Source organism: Electrophorus electricus, chromosome 11, assembly GCF_041902795.1.
Source record: "Electrophorus electricus isolate QZ-2024a chromosome 11, ASM4190279v1, whole genome shotgun sequence".
NCBI classification, from domain to species: domain Eukaryota; kingdom Metazoa; phylum Chordata; class Actinopteri; order Gymnotiformes; family Gymnotidae; genus Electrophorus; species Electrophorus electricus.
Genome location: NC_137507.1, coordinates 28,030,001 through 28,048,564, shown reverse-complemented (window position 1 = coordinate 28,048,564; position 18,564 = coordinate 28,030,001). Strand labels below are relative to the sequence as shown.

General features: G+C 44.4%; 1 protein-coding gene across 1 annotated transcript in view; it reads left to right on the top strand.

The window, feature by feature from the left end:
• The window catches only part of piezo2b (piezo-type mechanosensitive ion channel component 2b), a 64,954-nt gene that overhangs the window by 10,888 nt on the left and 35,502 nt on the right, over nucleotides 1-18,564 (top strand). Inside the window, exons 4-12 of the mRNA XM_081722976.1 lie at nucleotides 4,769-4,811; nucleotides 8,257-8,419; nucleotides 10,294-10,573; nucleotides 10,926-11,139; nucleotides 14,965-15,130; nucleotides 16,188-16,292; nucleotides 17,494-17,529; nucleotides 18,042-18,171; nucleotides 18,412-18,564. The exon at nucleotides 18,412-18,564 is cut by the window's right edge and continues 8 nt beyond it. Of these exons, the coding sequence (XP_081579102.1) occupies nucleotides 4,769-4,811; nucleotides 8,257-8,419; nucleotides 10,294-10,573; nucleotides 10,926-11,139; nucleotides 14,965-15,130; nucleotides 16,188-16,292; nucleotides 17,494-17,529; nucleotides 18,042-18,171; nucleotides 18,412-18,564 (1,290 nt within the window). The remainder of the gene's footprint in view (nucleotides 1-4,768; nucleotides 4,812-8,256; nucleotides 8,420-10,293; nucleotides 10,574-10,925; nucleotides 11,140-14,964; nucleotides 15,131-16,187; nucleotides 16,293-17,493; nucleotides 17,530-18,041; nucleotides 18,172-18,411) is intronic.

Sequence of the window (18,564 nt, the reverse complement as noted above, 5' to 3'; positions counted from 1 at the left end):
TATAGGACATCATGAGAAAGAATGAGACATAGGAGATCATGAGAAAGAATGAGACATAGGAGATCATGAGAAAGAATGAGACATAGGAGATCATGAGAAAGAATGAGACATAGGAGATCATGAGAAAGAATGAGGTATAGGAGATCATGAGAAAGAGAGACCCGTTGGACCTGAGTAGTTACATGTTACTATGTAAAAACAAAGTGCTAAATATTTTAGCATGGTAATTTTGGAAGTATCTCGTATATCACAATAATGTGACAATGGTATCTAATTTCCCAAAATACTTTTAAATGCATATAACCCACCCATAATGTATTCCGAACATGCCAGTTTCCTTACTGTAAGTGACAGGACAGGGGCACTTTGGCAGTGGGCCGGTCCGAAGGGCTTTTCTTAGGAAAGGTGTGCAGCTCATAAAACTCAAAACTGAAACCATAAGGTCACACACTGAAGCAGGACTGCTTCTGGGCTATTGTCGTCATCGTAGCTCACACTAGCAGGTAGAGCCTGGCTCAGGAGATCACAGCAGAGATCACAAGTGTGCTTGTCTAAATGACAGGATCGTGTAGTCTCGTAATTTATAAACACATTGAAATGCAAGTGTATTGTCAGTGGTGTGTCATAAATGTCTGAAATGTCATCATCCCTGTCACTTCTAGACATTAATGTTGCTTATATTTGAAATAAAATACGATATAAATTAGAATCCAAAATACACAGAATACTAAGAAAAACTTCCAAATGAAATGCGGAACCTTTTCATTGTCTCGCAATACCCCAAAACCCCTGGCAGGCACATTTTTTACATTTATTTTATACAAAAGTGAATAAAACCTTTTTCAATTTTTTAAAAAATGTAATTGCATTTATAAAGCATGCAAAAGGTGTTTACTACTCTAAAGTTTAACAAGCAGACACACGTAGATTGTAAATTCAGACCAATACTAACATGAGCATTTTCTATAAAGACGAATTGTTCAAGTTAATTTGAACCATTGTGCCATTCACTTTTGTTTGGAATAAAATCATTTTTCTCCTGGTTTCCCCCTTTCGCATCCAAAGGCCTCGTGACTCTTTGATCCAAAGTCAGAAGCAGGAAATGCACTCTGTATGATGTTCCGTTGCCATGACACCCTTGTCTCCTGGTTCTATCTTTGCCTTGACAAATAAGTCATTAATACATTTGTCTAGTAACCACAATGGGAGAACTGATGCCTGAGCAATTATTGTGAAGTGACTAAGATCGAGACAATGTGACAAACATGTGGATGAGCACATGTATATGTAATGCACACACATATATACACAAACACACAACCACACCCATGCACACACATATATACACAAACACACACATCCACACCCATGCACACACAATTTTATACACAAACACACACATCCACACCCATGCACACACATTTTTACACACAAACACACACATCCACACCCATGCACACACATTTTTACACACAAACACACACATCCACACCCATGCACACACATTTTTACACACAAACACACACATCCACACCCATGCACACACATTTTTACACACAAACACACACATCCACACCCATGCACACACATTTTTACACACAAACACACACATCCACACCCATGCACACACATTTTTACACACAAACACACACATCCACACCCATGCACACACATATTTATACACACAAACACACACATCCACACCCACACTTTATCCCACCTGACCAGGAGCTCTCTCAGTAAAGCCCCACTAAGCAGGCGATGTCTTTCTCCAGGTTTCATCACAAGCTCCGGTGCATTGTGCTGACCGGAATCATTCGCATTCTGACTTTACAGGCTTGAGTTACTGCTTGCCAAAAAAGACACATCCCAGCACATGGGTAGTGCGCACAGTATTAACCAATACAGAGAAAGACACATCCCAGCACATGGGTAGTGCGCACAGTATTAACCAATACAGAGAAAGACACATCCCAGCACATGGGTAGTGCGCACAGTATTAACCAATACAGAGAAAGACACATCCCAGCACATGGGTAGTGCGCACAGTATTAACCAATACAGAGAAAGACACATCCCAGCACATGGGTAGTGCGCACAGTATTAACCAATACAGAGAAAGACACAGCCCAGCACATGGGTAGTGCGCACAGTATTAACCAATACAGAGAAAGACACATCCCAGCACATGGGCAGTGCGCACAGTATTAACCAATACAGAGAAAGACACATCCCAGCACATGGGCAGTGCGCACAGTATTAACCAATACAGAGAAAGACACATCCCAGCACATGGGCAGTGCGCATAGTATTAACCAATACAGAGAAAGACACAGCCCAGCACATGGGCAGTGCGCACAGTATTAACCAATACAGAGAAAGACACATCCCAGCACATGGGCAGTGCGCACAGTATTAACCAATACAGAGAAAGACACATCCCAGCACATGGGCAGTGCGCACAGTATTAACCAATACAGAGAAAGACACATCCCAGCACATGGGTAGTGCGCACAGTATTAACCAATACAGAGAAAGACACAAGGAAAGAGACAGAGAAAGAGAAGAGAAGACAGTAGAAAAGCTTGTATTCCTGCTTGCTTGTTCGTTTAACTCATCCTGCCTATGGGAATGATGTGCCAATCCCGTGGGAGGAGCACTGAAACTAGACGCCATACTGTTGGGAGTCTAACGAATCAGCAGTGGACCAGATTATTGATACGTCTCACCAAAAGCCTCCAAGCAAATTAGACTAGATGCTAGAATAGAATAACTGATAACTGTTGACACTCTCTTCACAGTAAGCGTTGGGTCTGGGGGTGTTGGGAAATTGGGCGAAGGTGAACTTAGTTGTGGTGTTTGCCAGGTGTGGAGGAGGTGAGGCGCGCGGAAAACCCCCCTCCACTTGCTAGCCGGCTTTGTACTGGTTGAGCACCAGGAATGCCAAACTGCTTTGTCTGGATGGCGTCTCCAGTGCTGGTCAGAGCCTGACTAGACATTTCTGTTTCTAGCTGCTTTGCTCACACATACCCAGAAACATCCTCACTTTTCCCATAACCCTTTGCACTTACAGTTATCACTAGCAATAACATAAAAAGCAGGTTGTAACATTATAGTAAAAAATATTTCTCATTTATAGGTGACAGAAAGAAGCAACGTAATTTGGCCCTTTGAGTCGATAGTGAATCGCTGTTCCTGAGAGGAATAGGATAGATTTTTTTATTAGGATGTGAGTTTGATGAGAAGCTGTTGGTGTATGTAATCTTGTTTCCTGGGAGAAAAATACTGTGCTTGCATGTTCAACATTTTTTGGTCCTTTTCTTTTTGAGCTATAACTAAAAAATAATTATTACATTACAGCATGTCAGAGGTAACTGCAACTTCAGAGGTCTAAATTCTATATAGGCATTGTGTTCTTATATTTCATAATCCAGTGGAGTTTAGAGTTATTCTGTGTTATTATAATAATGTATAGTTATAGTTGTATGTAGTGTTATATGTATATCATTTTACTATAATTACTATTCTAGTAATTATTCTAATTATATATTCTATTTTTATGTAATTCTTTTTTTCACAGCCACAATCTTAGTCTTCAGAGTGTTAACACACATGCACATGTACATAAACTAAATCTGAACAGCTGAGGGGGTTGTAAATTTGAGCTCAGCTTTGATGTTGTGGAGCGCCGTTCCAGGAGTGACCCAGCAGTCTAGAATACTAAACTAACAGATAGAGAATAATTATATAAAGCCTGACTCAAAGGAAGGAGATTCATATCACAGAGATGTCAGAGGCTAAGCAGTTGCTAAGCCTCAAAGGGCAAGCCAACATCTAATTACACAGGTAATTTACCAACAACATGGACACACATATTGATTAGTGATTGCTGTAAACACTCCAGCTCTTGCTGAAGTGATGCACTGCTGCTCTTAACACCTTAATGCAGTCCAGACACAGTCAAGCTGTAGTACAGACATAGCTTTTAACTTTACAGCATTTAGCTAACACTTTTAGCCTGACTGAATGCAGTTCAAGCAATTGAGGGTTAAGGGTCTTGCTCAGGGGCCCAACAGTGGCAATTTGGCAGTGGTGGGGTTTGAACTGGCAACCTTCTTACTATTAGTCCAGTACCTGAGCCACTGAGCTACTGCCTGTACATAGTCCATAATTATACCCATAGTCCAGCCATATTTCAGCCGTAGTCCGGATATAGTCCAGCCATAGGTTCCTCTCAGTTCTTGGGATAAAGAATCCCGGAAGCTGGAATTTAAATACCAGAATGATGATCAATCAGAGATTTAGTTGGAACCTGCAGTCTCTGTCTTGGCAGTTTTCCCTCTGTTCGCTCGCCCCACTTCACAAAAGCATCAGAGTTAAGATCATTGTGAATGAGAGAGAGGGTGTGAAGTGTGATAAAAAAAAAAAAAAAAAAAAAAACCCAGACAAAAACATTCCTTAGTTATATGAACAAACAAGTAACCAATTAAGAAATGGTGTGAATGTACAGTATAATGAGCTGAAAAGGCTTATAGAAAATTATACGAGTCTATGAAAAAGTAGGAAGTCCTAAATTATTACTTAGTATTGGAGGTGAGATGATTCTGTGTTTACGTAATGACGCCCTGAATCAGCCACTGTGGTTGTGCTTCAGAGATCAGGTTGGAAATGGTATCGCTGTGTCAAAGTGGACATATTGTAAAAACCTTTATTTTGTAAAGACTTTGACTTTGTGGTGTTGTGTTTTTTTTTCTTTCTCTCCCACCAGGTTCGGGGTGGGAGAAGTCCATACGACAGATAGGATTTGAGAGGTAAGGAATGAATCGTATCATTCTGACATGACTCTTTCTGGATTACACAGTCATATTCACACCTCTGGACACCTGACGTCTGCTTCACAGCCTGCAAACATATTCTGAATTGCAAAACCAAGTCAAATACAAATACTGAAGTATATTCACAAGTACACAGAGCAAAGATCTAACCCAGCGTCACCGAACCCTGGAGACAGCAGGGTTTAGTGTTTTCTCTGACTTAACACACGGGACTGAGGTTGATTCAACCTTATACCAAGAATTGATCTGCGCTGGGTTTCCCCTAAAGCCTCGTAAAAGAGATAATCTTTAAACAGCAGAGCAAGTATTACAATGATAACTCTCTCTCTCTCTCTCTCTCTCTCTCTCTCTCTCTCTCTCTCTCTCTCTCTCTCTCTCTCTCTCTCTCTCTCTCTCTCTCTCTCTCGGCAATTTGGGGAAACAGAGCTCTGGCGTGTTTGTGTGTTAGATCAGCGTAAAGACTACAGGACTAAGGCCCTCTGAGACTTGAGTCTGACACCCGCCATCTAACTCACTGAACAAAGAGAATGGGTTGTATATCGTAGCCAAATCCGTGCACCTACTATATATAGTGAACTACTTTCTATTGCATGCCCTGTCCTGTATATGCGCTGGAATAAATTCTTGTATTTAGTGTATTTCACTCTCTGGCTGAAACTGTCAGCAGTGCAGTTCTGAATCATCACTCACTGTTTAGGGCACTGGACTGTGAGACTGCCGCCCTGGTCAGTCAACCAGGATTCATCCTCCGGCCTTTTCCGCACAGATTTTGCAGTCACTGCAAAGTTACACTCAGATGAATTTGTGCCTTGCAACTTCAAGAGCTGAACCTTCAGGTGAAGAAGGTCTGGTGTGGGTTTGGAGCAGCTCTCGCTCACGACGATTGCGAGCGGCACGAAATGACTGGCTGGCGTAGTCTTCCGCAGTCAGTTGTTTCGAGTCTCGGTTGAGCGGGAGATGTTTTGGTATTTTTAAACTATCGAGCTGCCTGCCCTGCGTAAGTGCGGCCCACCACTTGCCCTGTTAGCAGGAAACAAACAGAGACAAACAGCATTACTGGGCACTTACATACGTGTCCAGCTATCTGCCCATCACTCCGCTCGGCTCCAGCCCAGGTCCTCTCCGCTAGTGAGGGCCTGAAGCTGGCCAAACCCAATTACACATGCCCTCCTGTTCACAGTCTTTTTCAGAACCTACCTTGACACGTGGATGCACTCGTGAGGTTCTCCTCACATTAACCGTGGTTTCCCTAAGTGCGGGAACATCCAAACTGCTTCTCAGATATTTTTTTTTTGTAGTTTTTTTTTTTTGGTTGTTGTTGTGTGTGTGTGTGTGTGTGTGTGTGTGTGTGTGTGTGTGTGTGTGTGTGTGTGTGTGTGTGTGTGCGTTTGTGTGTGTGTGTGTCTTTCCCAACAGCGCTGTGGACAGGAAGCCACTGGAAAGTAGCAGGAAGCTGAAATGTAAACTGTTTATGTTCCTAATTGACTCGTTACTCCAGCACAGGCATTTAGCCATGACATTACGGAGCAGGCCGATGCCTCTCTCCTCCCTCTTAAACCTGGCACGGACACATGGGAGCGCAAGCAAACCGACACACTAAATTGACTTAGAACCGCATCCACTGTTACTGAGGAGGGTTTGGATTGGGGGGGGGGGGTTAAAAAGCCTGCGTCCGGACCCCGAGACGCCGTTAAGCTGCGTTTTCATCAACAGCGGTTACTATGCAACAGTGTCCTGAGATCCACCCCTGACCCCCCTCTCTCTCCCCATGATCTGACACCACCACAACCTCCCATCATCCTCCACAACCTCCACCTCCACCTATGCCTATGGGGCACACGGGCGCCGCGTTTGGAAAACACTGTAGGAACATTTGCATTTCACATAGGGCAGCGTTCTGGAGAGCTTTAAAAGGCACAGTGAAACATTCCCTAATCCGAGTGAGTGTTTCCGAGCCCACTAGCCGAACTGGAAGCCAGCCCTGCGATGTCCATTGCCTGCTGCTGTTCTGCTCGTGTTTACGAGGCAAGCTCCGTCGGCGGGAAGCGCTAGCCGCGGTCTCTCCTATTTTGGCATGCCAGCCCTAGGGAACCGTACTTTATGGACTGCAAACAATTGAAAAGCGTTTTCGCATAACCAGCGTGACAGGGAGGGTTGTTTATCATAAACAGTTTAATCAGATTCAGAAGGAGGCTTCAGGGAATGGAAAGACATTGTAGAAACAAAGAACGCTTCTGTGCTAAAATAAATATATTTGCTAAGAGCTTTATGAGCACGATCTTTATTTCAGTCTTATCTTTTACGTTAAGGTTACATGAACTAGTGTTATTTGTGGCTGTAGTCACCATTAGGAAACCATAAAGTTCAGCATTAATAATTCACAAGTAATTGTTAACAAAGTAATTCCGATCATCATCATTTTCCGCATTATCCCGATTTCACAATGCCTAGGTGTGAGGGGGGTCATCTGTCTGGCGGGTTTCGCTGTTCTCCCCCTGTTCCCCACCGGTGTCTTCGGCCTGCAAGACGCCGACATCCCATGGCTTTCTCTTCACGGACTTTGAGTGCTAGTTCAAACTATTCATGCATTTAAAAAAAAACAAAACAGCACAGTGTTTCTCAAAGAACCCCACCCCCTTCAAAAATGGTATTTTACAGACACCCTAATGGAGCCCTGAAATAGTAAACATGTTTGGAAGCAATCCTTCCTGCACAGAACAGCGCTTTACAGAAAGACTTCACTGTGGACACTGGAGAACCTGGCATGGGTTTTATTTGCCTTCTTTTAATATGGAGCAAGGCCGAGTTTATTGGACTGGGTAGAGCAGCAGGGAGTTACCAGAGCAACCAAGGCACGGAGTCACGCAGCAGACAGGCAAGACGCCCTAGCTGGAAAATAGCAAAAAGGGAAAAAACAAAGCCCCAAACTCCCAGTTTGCTCACACAAGCTATGCAGACATGCGACAGTGAGGCTGCAGGTTGAAGGGTGTGGAAGGCTTCTCAGTAAGCTGCTGAGCACTTTATTAGCATTTCTTGACAGTGACAGTGCTGAAATTGAGTTTTCTTTTTTTTAAAAGATGCAGGCAGGCCACAAGATGAAACAAGCCTCTGGTATTACATCAAAATATGTCTCAGGTCCAAGATAACGTCATATACTGATGTGTCTTTGCTGAAACCTAGACATCATTGTCAGCATCACCATGTTCAACTGTGATTTAGCATGTCCTTGGTTGGCTGTGAAGCTCATTGGCTCAGCTCATTGGTTAAGATCTTTGTCTAAACTCATTGGCTCAGCTCATTGGCTAAGCTCATTGGATCAGATCACTGGTTAGGCTCATTAGCTCAACTCATTGGTTATGATCATTGGCTAATCTCATTGGCTGAGCTCATTGGCTCAGCTCAGTGTCCTCTGCTTGGTCAGCGTTGTAGGGGCGGATGCTGGGAACGGTATCCGAGTGTTCCTCCCAGACATCGGCATGTTCATGGCCGGCCTGGGAATCTGGCTGCTGTGCAGAAGCACGGAGCAGAAGAGACCAGCGGAGGAGATGGTACAGTACAACCAGGACTTCAAGACCGAGGAACAGGTGAGGTTTACACACACACACAGATCAACAGCAATAAAAAAAGACATTGACAGGTAAATGCAAACTAAGAATGTTAAGTATCTGTTTTCTTAAGTTTAAATGTAATTTAAGTCTGATTAAGCCTAACTCAGTTTAATCTGAATATGTGGTTCCCATTGTCATTGGCTTGGGCTCTTACCAGAGCCGTGTCTAGGTGCAGCAGTTGGTATGTAAATGGTTCCAAAAGTTTAGTATTGTGTGGCCACATTTGAAGAAACCCGATCCAATGACCAAACTTATCCTTCAGTGAGATATTCCCACATGCTCTGGCACGCACCCTCCTTAGACAAACATATTTCATAGGGCTGTTGCTACATTTAAACAGTGGTTTTTTTCTAAATCAGCTTTTAAACTTGTACAGAGAGCAAAGGAGCTGAAGTCTCACTGAAGTGCTCACTTTCCGCAGTAACATCATACTGCACGTTACCCTGGCGAGGCTTGTAAACATCAGAGGATCCCGGTGAAATTACAGGCTCCTTATATGAGGACCACGTCACCGTATTTATGATTTCGGTTTTTAAACAGTTGCAGCTTTGGGTGGCACGCAAATCCCAGAGTAGCCCTGTGAGGAACTTCTTACGAGGCTTCACTGCATGGAATGAAATAGTCCATCTTCCATGAATAGCTTCTTTTTCCAAAGAGTTCTGCCACAGAGTTGGTTTTCCTCGATGCCGAGGCCTAATTTGAACAACTTTGCTACACTGCGTCTCCCACACTGAGACATCTCACCCCGTGAAGGCCAAACCTGACTGGATGGGCTTAAATGTTGCTGATTTATTACTGCTGGGTGCTGGACTGTTAAGTCGAAGATGGTTTTTTTAAGCTGCAGCTGTGTGTATTTTTCAGTGCATTTTGCAGCAATTTATTTCAGCTTGTGCCTGATGGGTATAAATGCTCAGTTAGCACCTTCTCGTGTCATGGAATGATTAGTATTAATCCCATTTCAGAACTAGATTAATACTAGGTCTAGGATAAAAGGAACTTTGAGATTCCGATTAGGTCTCACACTTGTCTGAATGCATATTCGGGACAGCAGAGCATTAAAGATTTCGCAAACAGGACATGAGACGCTGTCTTGCTGTTATGGGCACACAGGACATGAGACGCTGTCTCACTGTTATGGGCAAATAGGACGTGAGATGCTATCTTGCTGTTATGGGCACACAGGATGTGAGACGCTGTCTTGCTGTTATGGGCACACAGGATGTGAGACGCTGTGTTACTCTTATGGGCACACAAGACGTGAGACACTGTGTTACTCTTATGGGCACACAGGACGTGAGACGCTGTCTTGCTGGTATGGGAAGAGTTCAGAAGTGCTGCGACATTAGTGCGGCTCCATGCCACACGTGCAGAGCAGTTAAGAGCTTGTTAGGTTTATTATATGTTGTAGTTGATGAGATGCAGGTTTAGGAGGACTTTTAGGGAGGTGAAGGGAGGAGGTTTAGGAATGTTTAAGGAGGTGTAAGGAGGAGGTTTAGGGAGGTGCAGGGAGGAGGTTTAGGGAGGGTTAGGGAGGTGTAGGGAGGAGGTTTAGGGAGGGTTAGGGAGGTGTAGGGAGGAGGTTTAGGGAGGGTTAGGGAGGGTTAGGGAGGTGTAGGGAGGAGGTTTAGGGAGGTGTAGGGAGGAGGTTTAGGGAGGGTTAGGGAGGTGTAGGGAGGAGGTTTAGGGAGGGTTAGGGAGGTGCAGGGAGGAGGTTTAGGGAGGGTTAGGGAGGTGCAGGGAGGAGGGTTAGGGAGGTGCACGGAGGAGGTTTAGGGAGGGTTAGGGAGGTGTAGGGAGGAGGTTTATAGATGTTTCAGGATGCTCCGTCATTTCTCTTCCGCCTCGAGCAGGACGGCGAGACAGAGGAGAAGCAGGACCCTTGCCAGGACAACAACGATGATGATGAGATGCTTTTCGAAGAGGACTTTGATGCCGAGGACGAGGCGGAGGACGAGGACGAGGAGAACAACGAGGATGAGGAAGAGGAGGAGGAGGAGGAGCCAAAGGAGAGCGCCAAGATGAAGGTCTTGCGTCTGGTGGCAACAGTGGCGTCCAAAGTGAAGGAGAGCATCGGTAAACTCATCACAACGGCAGGCAAGGTGGTGGTGACCATACTGCTGGGTCTAACAGGTATACACAACCCATCCAGAAGATCTTTATAAGGTCAAGTACCTTAAGCACTGAGCTACCACTGCTCACTAATGATCTCATCTAAACATTATCTAGAAATAATAAAATGATTTAAAAAAAAAAAAAGAATCCATCGAGAAATAATTTGGAAAAATTCTAAATTTCTCATTTCAAACATATACACGTATATAGCAAAGGGAGTGCCACCTGACCTACAAACTTGTCACGGTTCCTTTCTGCCCACCTGCGTTCATTAAAGATTTGACTTCCACATGTGCTTTTAGCTGTTTAAGATGCTCCTCCTCTTTATCCCACCCCTACCCCCCACGACCCCTGACTCCCGGCGGCGCAGGCATGATGCTGCCCTCGCTGACCTCGGCGGTGTACTTCTTCGTTTTCTTGGCGCTGTGCACTTGGTGGTCCTTCTGCCGAAGCTTCGACACGCTCCTCTTCAGCTGCCTGTGCGTGCTGATGGCCATCTTCTCTGCAGGGCACCTCCTCGTGCTCTACCTCTACCAGTTCCAGTTCTTCCAGGAGAGCATACCGCCCGACGACCACTACATCAGGTCTGGCACCAAATGTGTAGTCCCGGCCCTCAGTCCAGACATGTTTGGCCAGTGAAAATTTGTTGTTTTGCCTCAATTTTTCAGCTCCAGCACATCAAATGTGAAATTAAACCAAGCTGTTAAAGTGCCTGAATGTAATGTTATTTTGAGGGTATTTGAAGGTGTCTAGTGGGTGAACCTTAATAGCAATTACAATCATGTTATACATAGTCCCTACATTTCAGTGGACAGAGTAGTTAAACAAATGAATATAATTATACCTAAGATTGTTGTGTTTTATTTGGTTTTGCACTTCAAGACAGGCTGTAATGAGCATATATGCGCAGGATCTGGACGTCCTCTGGAATGGAGCTTGGCCAGGCCAGTAACACAGCCACTTTCAGTTCACTAATAATGCAAGGAACAGAAGAGCAGTGATGGTCTTTTCACGTCAGTGTTCCGGAAGGGGAGGACCGACTAGGAACGGGACTGGCGTTCCTACACGGTTTTCCCCTGATAAGAACATGCATACCCTCGGATTACAGCTGACAGCCTGCGCTTTAACATCACGGTTTCATGTCAAACCCCGTGTGCTGGAGTACAGATGTGATGCGGCAAAAACTGTCACCAGCGAAATATTCAGATACAGCAAATCTGTCGCGACAGGTGTCACTGATATCCTTAAAAACGTAGGCCGTGACTGGCTCCTGATCACACTACGTAAACGTACAGCAGCAAGGTGAATTCACCATGCCCACTCCCAATGGACGCGATATCTCTTAACGAACATTCCTTCTCTTAAGGGTGCTAGTGTGTGTGCACTCATATGACCCCTCGCCATTCGAGAGATTTCTGTTCGGAGTGCCGCGTTATTCTGAATGCCAACCAGCTCAGCAGCCTCTGAGTTCTGGATGGACCATGAGGTCTGGGGCCCCGAGCACTTTTTCAAATCAATACCTCCGTAGTAAATTATGCATGCCTTAGTGCTCCTGTGCCCTGCAGCACAGTACTGTACTGTACTGTAGCACATCACTGCAACTCTGAAATGAATGTGCACCGTGCATCTGTCAGCCTGTGGTTGGAGGCACGGGTCCGAGAAGCCGTTCAACACCTTTTCTCATCTGCGCCGATGATATGCTGGCAATATAATGGGCTCTGTAAGAGAGCACTCCTTTGGGAGTTGTGATTCATACCAGCCGTTATTTTGGTCTAGCAGTAACAGGCTCATTTTCTAGTGTCTTTATATAATTCTTGTTTCTAGGTGTAAGGTTTTAGGTGCAAATCTCAAAGAAGGATGCCTGCTTTTTTCAGTTTGGGATTTTTTTAAAAAAAGTTTTGGGTGGTTGTTCATTTTCATGGTCGTATTTTAGCTCCTGTAGCTCACCAATAGAGTGATTAGAGCGTTGTACCAACACCACCAAGGTAGAGCGTTTAGAGAAAAGTGCTAACATCACTAAGGTAGAGCGTTTAGAGAAAAGTGCTAACATCACTAAGGTAGAGCGTTTAGAGAAAAGTGCTAACATCACCAAGGTAGAGCGTTTAGAGAAAAGTGCTAACATCACCAAGGTAGAGCGTTTAGAGAAAAGTGCTAACATCACCAAGGTAGAGCGTTTAGAGAAAAGTGCTAACATCACCAAGGTAGAGCGTTTAGAGAAATGTGCTAACATCACCAAGGTAGAGCGTTTAGAGAAAAGTGCTAACCACCAAGGTAGAGCGTTTAGAGAAATGTGCTAACATCACCAAGGTAGAGCGTTTAGAGAAATGTGCTAACATCACCAAGGTAGAGCGTTTAGGGAAAAGTGCTAACATCACCAAGGTAGAGCGTTTAGAGAAATGTGCTAACATCACCAAGGTAGAGCGTTTAGAGAAATGTGCTAACATCACCAAGGTAGAGCGTTTAGAGAAATGTGCTAACATCACCAAGGTAGAGTGTTTAGAGAAATGTGCTAACATCACCAAGGTAGAGCGTTTAGAGAAATGTGCTAACATCACCAAGGTAGAGCGTTTAGAGAAATGTGCTAACATCACCAAGGTAGAGCGTTTAGAGAAAAGTGCTAACATCACCAAGGTAGAGCGTTTAGAGAAATGTGCTAACATCACCAAGGTAGAGCGTTTAGAGAAAAGTGCTAACATCACCAAGGTAGAGCGTTTAGAGAAAAGTGCTAACATCACCAAGGTAGAGCGTTTAGAGAAAAGTGCTAACATCACCAAGGCAGAGCGTTTAGAGAAAAGTGCTAACATCACCAAGGTAGAGCGTTTAGAGAAAAGTGCTAACATCACCAAGGTAGAGCGTTTAGAGAAAAGTGCTAACATCACCAAGGTAGAGCGTTTAGAGAAAAGTGCTAACATCACCAAGGTAGAGCGTTTAGAGAAATGTGCTAACATCACCAAGGTAGAGCGTTTAGAGAAAAGTGCTAACAACGGCGAGGTCATGGGGGCGATTCCCAAGTGAACACATACACTCTCATAGCGATCAATTTGTAATTCACTCCAGATAAGAGTGTCTGCCAAATGCTGTAAATTTAACTTTTATTCTGAAAAGCAATCCAAGGCTTATTATTGCTGCACCCAGCCTGCTCCCTTCCTGTTTGGTAGTTCATTTTTACAAGAGCTATATATATCCTTTCAGGTGCTGAAACCCCCTCAGTACTCAGTACAGGGGCTGACGTGTTCACATTTGAAGCTAAATGATCAGAAAGCCACTTTCATCGCCTATTTTACAGTGATCAGTGTCACTCTACTAAACCACACTCTGAAACTATCATTACAATACAGATATATTTAAATGTATCAAACTATGTAAATGCTCAATATGACTGTAGAACATATTCTGTGTCCATGGGATCGTTCTACCCAGGTCGTGTGATCCAGCTCTTCCATAATATAGACCCGGCACGCCATGGTTGGGTCGAGCCGGGCTCTGTAGACGCACCCGCTCCTTCGCTGGTCCAGTTGTCCTTGACGCTGTGGTTAGGCATTGATCTCCGTCACCTTGCAGTGGAAGGGCCATTATCTCCAAGTATAGCTCAGAGCCTGTGTGGCGTCCTTTATCAACAATCATGGCCCACGGGTTTCATGAGCGCGAGGAATATGTATATGACGCGCGGTAAATTCCGCCGGGGCCGCGCGCACACCTCCTCCAGCATGATCGTCGGCGAGCAGGGGGGCGTAGCGGTGTCCGTGTGAACGCCGTCCGTGTCGACGAAGCACCGGCGTGTCGAGAAAGATCAGGAAGATCGGGCTTCCTCATAAAGAAGACGCTCGGCTGTTTTATGGTTTTGTTTCTTTTTTTCTCAAAAGCTTGAGGCTTCCTGGCACGCTCGCCCATTGTGGGAGCAGGAAATCCATGCGTTAGGGCGTCATCTACATGGCTTAATTGTGGCTGCTGACAGAACTCCGACCTTGGTCTGCTCAGCAGCTGAGAGTAGGTGCCGACATACTCCGCTTCTCACATCACTTCCTCTTTGCCTTCACAATAGAGCCATGTGACCTGGCCGTTCCCAGGTGCTGGAGGAGCCCAAGCATGTGTATCTCAGCTGAATCCTCTCTTTTCAAAAAAAAAAATCATGTGTGCAAATATAATATCCGCTTGATAGTTGCCTGAAGTCAAAATCAACTTTTAATTATTCCTGGTTAGTGGAGGAAGCCTCAGAGAGTACCCATGGCCATGGAAAACGTTCACAATAAATGCTCAAGAAAATAATATGTGTATAGTATCTGTTATCCAGTATATCTCCCTCTCTCCCTCTCTCCCTCTCTCTCTCTCCCTCTCTCTCTCTCTCTCTCTCTCTCTCTCTCTCCCTCTCTCTCTCTCTCTCTCTCTCTCTCTGTCTCTGTCCTCCACAGAGTGTTTGGCATCTCCCCTATAGTTAAGACAGACTGTTCCTACACATGGAGGATCAATGTGAACTCAACCAAGTGGCAGCATTTTGTCAATCCCATCATGCTGCTGGTGTTGTACTACACGCTGGCCACGCTGATCAGACTCTGGCTGCAGGACCCCATGATCACAGTCAGCCCTGCCTTTGCCATTTTTGTTCTTTTTCCATGTGTCATCTTTGCATGTGTAGCCTTTTCGTGTGGAATAATACATTGGAGAATATTCCAGAAAGGTGTGGTAGATTGTGCTAGATTAGAGGTAGAACCAAACTACAGGGTGATAGCTTTCCATGGCCGGGGTTGGGTGGCCATAGATTTATGCTTTAGTGACAGCTCTGTGTTTGACTCCATTTTTGGCTAATAGGTGTACTGGCATACACGGACATACTAGAATGTGTGTGTCTGTCTTAAGGTATAAGGTGGTATGAAGTGTTCTTGCTGACGGAAATCAGGGAAACTGGGGTGATTAGCGACATGCCACCCTTCTGGTCTCAGATGTAATTCATAAAACTTTATCTTAGGCTTAGCTGGGGAGGGCAGTAAATTGGAACAACAGCTCCGCCTTGTACCTGAGCATTGTATCACATCCCATAAAGGTGGTTAATCCCTTCAGAGTAGCCTCTCAGCACCAGGAGCGGAGCAGCAACCCCCTCTGACCCATTTTGTGGCTACAGCACCCTGCATATCTTGTTTTTATGGAGTGGTCAATAGCTTGTGTCCTTTAAAAACCCTGTATGAGAACGTATTGATCTGTGGGGTGTGTGTTTCTCTGTTTGCAATTTTAAAAAATGCAAACGATGGTCTGATTTGATTACAGTATAAATCTTTGGGTGACAGTATAGGAAGGACATTCCGGAAAGCAGTCAATATTAATAATATTGATATCAGTGTTATTATTGAACATACTTTGTGTTCATCTGGCAGGATTATTTAAACACTGACCTCTGCTTGGTTGGTTTTTATTTAACTTTCTATAAACATTTTACTATTTGTAATTATTAGTATTTCTTTTCCAATGCATGCAGCATTACACATGCACATTTACAAATTAATTAGTCTTCATTAATTAGGACTCATTAATTAGGACTCATTAATTAGTCTTCATTATTTAGGACTCATTAATTAGGCTTCATTAATTAGCACTCATTGTAAATGGATTTCTTTTGCTTGTTTGTGGCCATGTGTCATAGGAGAGTGAGGAAGAGGAGAAGAAGGAAGCCAATGGTGCGACCTTCACAGCCCACAGGAAGAGGCACCTGTGGTGGAGGGCTCGTCAGAGGACAGAGGAGAAGAATGTATGGAACGGAACACACTCAATACACACACACACACACACACACACACACACACACACACACACACATGCACACACTCATTACATGCACACACACACTCAGTGGTCCCTACTGTAGGCCTGCTGCTTGGCAAGAAAGATTTGATTTTGACTTTGACCTTAATTTTCACATTACAAACTGCAGTTTGAGTACAGTCAAAGCTGAAAAGGAAAGATAGAACAGTGATACACTGAGAAATGTCCTAAAACACGTCTGACTCGATCGTGAAAGAGTCCTAAAACACATCTGTCCCGCTCAGGAAAGTGTCCTAAAACACGTCTGACCCGCTCGTGAAAGTGTCCTAAAACACGTCTGACCCGCTCGTGAGAGTCCTAAAACGCGTCTGACCCGCTCGTGAGAGTCCTAAAACGCGTCTGACCCGCTCGTGAAGGAGTCCCAAAACACACCTGACTCCCTAGTGAAGGAGTCCCAAAACATGCCTGACTCACTAGTGAAGGAATCCTAAAACACGCCTGACTCACTAGTGAAGGAGTCCCAAAACACGCCTGACCCGCTAATGAAAGAGTTCAAAAACACGTCAGATGCACTTGTGAAAGAGTCCCAATACACCTCTTACCCACTAGTGAGAGTTCCAAAGCATGTTTGACCCACTAGTGGAAGAGTCCCAAAACATGCCGGACTCACTATTAAAAGTGTCCCAAAACACATCTGAACTCACTAGTGAAATTGTGTCACTAGGCATTTCTCATGAACGATCAAGGAATTTCTCGCAAGCTCCTGACAGGAATCGGGAATCGTAGCTCTCGGCTCCGGTCCAGCCAAGCTGTCCTACCTTTCCTTGGCACGGTTAAAAGCTCTCGGACGGGCAGCATGAGTGCGTGATGGGGTCTAAACCCTCAATAATGCTGCTCCACTTTGTTCCAGCTTAGCATAGATTCTAGAGAACAGAGTAATTCCATCGACTTTTCTCTGCTGCTCAATACTTTCAACTCTCTCTCTCTCCCTCTCTCTCTCTCTCTCTCTCTCTCTCTCCCTCCCTCTCTCTCTCTCCCTCTCTCTCTCTCTCTCTCTCCCTCTCTCTCTCTCTCTCCCTCCCTCTCTCTCTCTCCCTCTCTCTCTCTCTCTCTCCCTCTCTCTCTCTCTCTCTCTCTCTCTCCCTCCCTCTCTCTCTCTCGCTCGCTCTCTCGCTCTCTCTCACTAGCTTTTGTCCACTCAGGATGGTTACAGCACCTCTGAGGTTAGAGCATGTTTGTGGTTTTCCAAGTGTTATCTAAGCCCTTGGGCATGTCTGCAGAAGTGCACACCTACGCAGTTGGTCCAGTGCCCGTGTGACTTCTGTTTTAGTGGTCTTGCATGCTTTTTGGTAAAGGTGTGTAGATGCTGGTGGCATGAGGTTTTGTGGTGGGCTTGGTGAATTCATAATTCACTTTTACATGATAGACATGTATAATTGATTTTAAAATCATTTAAGATATCCATAATAAGTTTATACCTCTTTTTTTTTAAAGCAAGTAGTTTAAACATAAATAAAAAAAAGGTGTTCCTTTTTTCCAGTTTCATTTCTAATATCATTTTAGTCTCAGAGTCATAGAGTATATCTGCATTACTGTATCTTCAATGCAAAATTTCCCTGTGCATGCAGCCTTATGGAGTCTAATTGTTCAAATAATGAGGTTAAGCAGATGGTTTTTATTTCATTAACATTTGAAATAAAAAGAATAAAATACAGTTTGTTTAATGACCTCACAGGCGGTAGTGGTGAACACCAATGGGACATCTTTTGGTTATGTCACCACCCTAAATTCAGAGAATGGACCAGTCAGCTTAGACCTCTATTCTACTCCTAAATATAAAGTGGATCAAACCAATAATATTGAAGGTGAGTCAAAACATTGTGATGAATATATTTAACATCATATTAAAACAATTCTTGTGGAATCCTAATTTAAGAGTTTCATTTGACCTAAATTGCTAATATGCCTAATGGTGGACTGACGGTGAATGTACAGAAGCTGGTTAACATGATCAGTCCCTTTAATAACCTGAAATGACCATGAATGGTCAAACTGTTCTTTCACTGACGTGCTCATTGCTGCGTGTCCGGTCCTCTGTGCTGTAGACCGGAATGAGAGAGACGTGTATGAGGTGGTGGAGGTGCCCCCGGAGGAGGACGAGGACAAAAGCATGGAAGAGGAGGAAGACGGCACCCCCGCCGCGCTCACCAAAGTTTTCCGGTTCATCATGAAGCAAAGCTACGTCTGTGCTCTCATCG